Raw genomic sequence first — 6,640 nt, 5'->3', positions numbered from 1 at the left:
CTGGTTTCAGTTACTTCCCCACCCAACCTGTAGGTGTGCCTGGGATTGCCACGGTCCAGATGTAGGACCCTGCACAAAAATTCTACTTATTTCAAGTTATTAAGAAAAAAGCCAAACCAAAAGAAAACAAAACGCCCCAAAAAGCAGGTCCCTACAACACTTAAACCAAGTGGCTTATTACAGCCTTTATTAGAATAATTACAACTAAAAGAAACATGGCACTTCTATTTTCACAGCAGGACAAGCATCACAGGAAGTAACAGGCTACAAAGCTACAGCAACACAGTGGGAAAAAATTAAATAAACTCAAAGCTGCTTCTACATGGAAACCACAGTTTTCAGGACAGCAGAGTGCAACGCAGAGGCAGCAACAGCATCAATCTAAGCAGAGTGCAGCATCATTCTAAGCTCAGAGAGCTGGGGGCCTGTCACACCAAACATGGTATCATCTAACTGTGTCCTAACCCATAGTGAAAGCAGAAGATAGGGAAGTGAAGGCGGGTTATTTGTTTGTTTCACAGTCCTAGTCAGTTCCCTTCTTCAGGCACAGCAGGCCGTTCATTGCCTCCATTCTGACACTGAGCACACAGTCACTGAGCCATCTGGGCCTCCATGGCCTGTGCTGTCCACTCTGGGGCTGTCTGACTTATCTTCTCCAGCAGGTTGTTCACCTGGAAACACAGTGACTGAATCTGCTTGTCCCAAGTTGGCAAAGCTTCACGAGCTGAAAAAAAAAAAAGGCCCATACTAAACAAAGTAAGTCTTAGCAATTCCCTTGTCTTCCCTTTTGCCACTGATTCACCTAACTCACAGAGGAAGCTTTCCTTGCAACTACATCAGGCTTGTTTCTGTATTCAAAAGCTACAATTATTTTGGCTGTTTGTTATAGGCCTAACTCCTGCACTGAAGGAGGTTTGAACAGAGCACTTCCTGGTGAACCTGCTTCTACAAGGAGACTGATGGAATAAATTCCCACTTGTCTGTGGGTAAGAGGATGCAGAACAGGGCGTGGGTGAAATGCCAAAGGCTCTCCATTATGGCAAACGCTGCCACCTCCTGGGCACAGCAAGATGAACAAGCTCACCTCAGACAAGTGATTAAGAAACAATTTCCTCAGCCTGTCAGGCACCAACTCGAAAAGCTCAGCGTGAAAGCTGCTAAAAAACCAAAAGGCTGTGGTTGAACTTACTCTCAAAATGAACAATTCCATCGATCTGGTCGATAAACCCATTCATGCGACCCTCAGTTATCATCTGAGACGCTATCTTCTCTGCCTGCAGCAAGAAAGGGAGATGTTAGAAACTTTATCTGCTCTGAAAGAAGTTTAAATTTATAAAGATCTGACAGTCTTATGGGTTTTTCACTATCTCCACACCTTGGGGGAAAGGAACCTACAGGTAACATGCCCACAATGAAACAATTAGACACAGTATCAGTGGCATCTAACTCCACTGCTATTCATTCCACATGGAATATTTAATCATTCCCTAAGAGTTAACTAGTTATAGTTAAATATTACATGTTATTATAAATATTATTATACTATAATATACCCTGAGCCATGTGCTCTAGGCCTGCCCTGCTCGAGTAGGGAGGCTAGACCAGATGACCATTGTGGTCCCTTCCAAACTGATTCTGTGATTTTCCTAGTATTTACCACAGCTGTTTTCTCATGTTGTTGATACTCCTTGACTTTAAAAAAAAACAGAACAACAAAACATGTAGAAAATAGGTACCTTGGCTGCAGGGATCTCTAGTAATGCTCCAAGCTCTTCAAAAGTAATGTTGTTGTAAAGTTTGCTTGCAGATAATAAGTTGTGTTCAATAACAGCTCTGTCCAGGATACTGGAACCTTAAGAGTTAGATGAGGAAAAAACCAAACCAAACATTACTATAAGACTGAAATACTGGTTTATATTGTAATGCAGATGAAAAAATGCTGATTTTTTTCCCCCAAGTGTTGCATGTGCATCTGCCTTGCATCAGTGCTAAGCTATGCACAGTGAACACAAAGGGAAGGCATGTGGTTGATTTTAAGACAGAGTTTAAACCCTTTTATTTCATTTCTAGAATAATCAAGTGGAGCCCTTGCTACTAAATTCAGTGCCTGAATTGAGGTTATACATGAAAAACAAATTGACCCAAGGAAGACTGAAGCATATTGTCAGCAAAGTACCTTTAATCCAGTTTTCACTTCTGCAGTCACATAGGGAATTATTTCTCCTTAATCAACAATTATTGCTCACTAGGAAGATTCTCCTAAGAAATATTTCATGCTTATGTATTTTTCCACTTTGATATTCTTCTGATTTAGAAAACTGAGATCAGTGTGTTCAGCATTCCAGTGAAGTCATTACTTGACATTATTTCTTACTGTTCAGAGGTTCCAGAGCTAGTAAGATGTGAGATGGTTCAGAAAACAATTTGGACACAGAGTGAAGTCCAAACTGTCCCCTCACTCTCTGTCACCTTCCTGTCAAGTCAGGATGCACTTCAAATAAATTTATCATCTGCACAGACCATTTATGGCCTACATTCATGTCCTGTTTCTAGCCACCCTCTTTATGTTTGTATCAATGCCTTAGAACTGGAGAAATTCAGGAGGATAGAGACTTGGATAGAAATAGTGTAAGGTTGTCAGTGAAGAAGACATGGACAGAGAGAAAAAAATTGTCAAGCTGTCTTCCAGAAGAGTATTTAAAAAACTTTATGGCAAATCAGAACGATGAACTCTAGCTAAGAAGCTTTACTGTGAAACTCCAATTAAGTTTTAAATAATGATGTAAGCAACACTAAATTCTTTTCCATCACACACTTCTAAATTGGCAAGTCTAACTCCCATGGATGAACATGGAGCACTGTGAGGTTTGAGAGAAACATGTACCATCAGCTGTAGTCGCTTTCTGGTGAGGCATCAGCATAGCTGCAAACTCCTGCAGTTGGTTTCCACGGATAATTCTGTCCAGATACATTTTTTCCAGGATCCCATAGGCTGCAAGCTGCTGGCATCTCTCATCCTTGAAGAGCGTGGCAAGCATGCGAGAACGCTGCTGTCCTAGGAAAGGCAGGAAGAACCTTCAGAGGTGATCCCCAAAGCACCAGCAGAAAGGGATCATCCTTCTTTCTCACTACAAGCAAACAACAGCCAATGAGGCTCTACTGAAGAAGGAAATGGGTTGTGTTCAGTTCCAAAACACTGTTTGCCACTATCTCTTGCATTTTCAGCCAAGATGCCACCTTCTGGCAAAGACACTCAACTCATCCAACTCAGCTGAGCTAACACTTTGCCAACAGGTCATTTTGACACCGTGTTTGCGATTTTGGCTTCTTCACCACATCTTAGTGACAAATTACCTCCCCACAAGTAACATACAAGTTGACTTGCTTCAGGGAAACACCTATGTTGGGTCTTTTATACAAAAAAATGAGGTGAATTTTACCTGCTGATGCCAAAATAGTGCAATGCAAGGCATGCTTCAAGGCCTCCAGTCGCTCAGTTTCATGGACTATGCTCTTATAGGAGAGCTCATTGTATCTCTGGGCAGCCTCAATGAATTTTCTTCTGTAATCAAGAACTCGAGCATAGCAAACCTGCAAGGGAAGTATGTCTCAGAAAAAGAAAACTAACAGAGGTGGCTGCATAATATAAGTGTGTTAAAACCGCACACTGTCAAGTGACAGATCCCATCAACACTGCTCTTCTGCATCCTATGGAAATCTGAGTCTTCAAAGAATTAGCCAGATTTGCAAAGTCCTTGCTGAAGTATCATGGAAAGCAATTGGAAGGGCATTTCCCACCACTGTTCACATGTCACACATTGCAAATGTCTAAAGGCCAGAAACTAAGTAAGTGAAGTATCACACAGCTACACAGCACTTATATAAGTTTCCCCTTCACTGCTGACATTGGCAGGTAGCACTTTGGTAGCAATTCGTATGTTTCAAGTGTTTGTTTTTCCTTTTCAGTACTGTTAACAGCACCTGCTATTTCTTCCTTCCTTTGTGCATTTCCACAACTTCCAGAAAATACTTACACTTCCAACTGAGTGCACACCTTAAAATGCAGCATGAAGGGATTAAAAAAAAAAGAAAGAGAAACCCAACAAACCAAACCCACCAGAGCCTGAGTTACAGCTCATGGCACATCTGCTTTGTGTTGTAGGGTTTTAAACACCACCACACTTGACCAATACCACTACACTATTGTCAACACTGCTCATTGTGGTTACTAAAATGGTTTGAGAAATTTGTGTATGAACTATGTACACAGTAAACCCACAAATAAGCAGAAATATCAGCAGTTAGCTTACTGCTTAAGACTTAAAGCTACTTTTATGGACAGGACTTATTACTTAATTACGGGAGGGGTGGGAGGGCTTCCCTTGTCCCTAATACTGGATGCAAATTTCTTCCCCCTCTTAGATTTACAAAGGTGAAGGCAATATTTTCAGCAATATTTCAGAGGTTTTGAAGCCTAATTTTATTCTCAATCAGTAAAGCTGGCATTTAAGAAACCTTTACAGACTTATCCCCCAAATCATAAGTTAAGAGTCCTTAAATTATTTCTAAGCTATGTCTCTCAAGCTCCCAAAACCATTTAGAAGCTTTTCCCTTTTAGAAGCTTTTCCCTCTGTCTCTTTTCTCATCATGAAAGTTTTAGTGGCAATGCATAACAACACCTCACTGTGGAATCATCTCCCTTTAGAAAGAGAAAGCAATAAAGCAAGTTAGACAACCTTATAATGGATTTGCAACTGTTCATTAGTTGATTCATTCTGAAGCAGGGAGGCTCGATTAATATAAGCTTCTGCTTGAACTGGGTCATCATCCTCCAGATACAGTCTGGCAATTTTCAGGTAGGTCTCCAGTTTATAATCTACATTGTACTGTCTGTAGAGAAAGAGAAAAGCAAGTGCTCAGAGTTGCTCCAGAACTGGCTCTTAACTGCTCTAAACACACAATGCTCACGCAGAGGGTTAGGAAATGTGAGATGAATGCCAATATAGAACTGGCTCCTACAAACATCACTAGAAATAATGCTGTCCATCAAGACACAAATGTGCACCCTAATAATCTGGGCTGCAAGTCTGCCACAAGTGGTGAGCCAGTTGAGTTAAGAAGCAAACTTGCAGTGCAAAACCTACAGCAATTCCTTCTATGTGCAAACAGAGAAAGGACAGCCAGAGAAAAGTAACAGCAAGGGTTCTAGACCTAGAAAAACCCAAACAAGTAAATCAAAACAAACCCCCCAAACACAGAGGAGAATCCTCAACTGTATTTGTTAGTCTCCAATTTCAAACTATGCCCTCATTTTGAACTGAGAACGTCGACACATGGAAGAAGTGCCACCCTTCTTGAATCTGTCAATAACCTTAGAAGCATTTTTGCAAAATGCTATAAAAAAAGATTGTTTATCAACAGGACTAGCATATAACTTCTGGGGCAGTATTTCAACCCACTAAACTCCTGCAATGTACAGTCACCAAGCTATACTTTTGTCATCTGACAGCAGTTCTGATCTGAAGTACTGAAACCCTGGGAAAATCTGCAACCCCAAAATTCTCACTTGCTGGTCTAGTGAAGTACAAAGAGAACAAATACATCTAACCACACAGAACTGTGTCCAACATACTTTTGCCCTGTTTCCAAAGGGATCCCCACCAACACTTGTGCTGCATTTCTCCAGTCTTCTTCCTTCTCATAGATTGATGCAAGATGTTGCCTTATTGAAGCAACCTGAAGAAGAATAAAATCAATAGCAGACACCATAAAAGGGGAATGTATTAACTTTCACAGTATTTGCTCTTGTTCCTGAATCCCCTCAGCAGACACCTCATCTTCACAGACAAAGCAACAAGTCCTGTGTGGGACTCCTGGATCAGGAGAGCTGATCTGAAGCACTTCCACTTGTTTTGTGACAAGATAAAAGGAGTTTATTGTCAGGGAGTGATAAGTAGTCACTATTTATAAAGCTTTTAAAAAGATGAAATGAATCCTTCCAGAACTGGAGCACCAAGATTCACATTTCTTGCAGTTATACCTCATATGATGTCTGTGAGATATCAGTGAGGTGAACTATGATTAGATTCTAATGCAGAAACTGCTACTTGTAGAGCATCTGTCAGCAGGTAAAGTGTCAGTGCTTCCAACCTGGGTTTTTCAGTGGAAGTGTAGGTCAAAATTAAGGAATCATCTGATGCCTTGGATTTAATTTATGCATAATCATGACAACACACGGGAGATCATGTTCAGCTCAGACTTAAAGCTGCTTAAAAAGATAAAGGGAAACAAATACAAATCATGACAGAAACTGCCTTCCCTTTCTTCTCAAATACTAGATCCTAAAGGCTTTCTATATAAACAACCTCCCAGATGATGATTCATCCAACAAACCAGAGCTGAATTGAAAAAGAACTGCAGCACATTCAGTAGCTAACTAGAACTGGGATTTGAAGAAAACGGGTTTTTTCCTGGCAAAAAGACAATACAGTGAGTACCAGTCTGTGTCTCCACAGCACCTCCAGTAGCTCAAGTGTTGTTTCATTTTAAGAAGCCATTTTCTGGCAGTGGAGGAATTACATGCCAAGCATCATGAGAAAGCACCAGAGTCTGTGTTCTTTGCACAGTCCTAAATACTCTC

The 6,640-nt window shown here is 40.8% G+C and overlaps 1 protein-coding gene across 1 annotated transcript in view; it reads right to left on the bottom strand.

Annotated features, from left to right (window-relative positions):
* Nucleotides 1-419: 419 nt before the first annotated feature.
* Nucleotides 420-6,640, bottom strand: part of COPS4 (COP9 signalosome subunit 4) — an 8,829-nt gene continuing 2,608 nt past the window's right edge. The window contains exons 4-10 of the mRNA XM_009074937.1: nucleotides 5,633-5,736; nucleotides 4,737-4,890; nucleotides 3,441-3,591; nucleotides 2,885-3,055; nucleotides 1,737-1,852; nucleotides 1,190-1,274; nucleotides 420-724 (exon numbers count right to left, since the gene is read on the bottom strand). Of these exons, the coding sequence (XP_009073185.1) occupies nucleotides 591-724; nucleotides 1,190-1,274; nucleotides 1,737-1,852; nucleotides 2,885-3,055; nucleotides 3,441-3,591; nucleotides 4,737-4,890; nucleotides 5,633-5,736 (915 nt within the window). The 3' untranslated portion in view covers nucleotides 420-590. The remainder of the gene's footprint in view (nucleotides 725-1,189; nucleotides 1,275-1,736; nucleotides 1,853-2,884; nucleotides 3,056-3,440; nucleotides 3,592-4,736; nucleotides 4,891-5,632; nucleotides 5,737-6,640) is intronic.

The sequence above is a fragment of the Acanthisitta chloris genome, unplaced genomic scaffold (genome assembly GCF_000695815.1).
Source record: "Acanthisitta chloris isolate BGI_N310 unplaced genomic scaffold, ASM69581v1 scaffold19145, whole genome shotgun sequence".
Taxonomy (NCBI): domain Eukaryota; kingdom Metazoa; phylum Chordata; class Aves; order Passeriformes; family Acanthisittidae; genus Acanthisitta; species Acanthisitta chloris.
The sequence above is the reverse complement of the archived record's forward strand: the minus strand, read 5'-3'. Positions and strand labels throughout refer to the sequence as shown.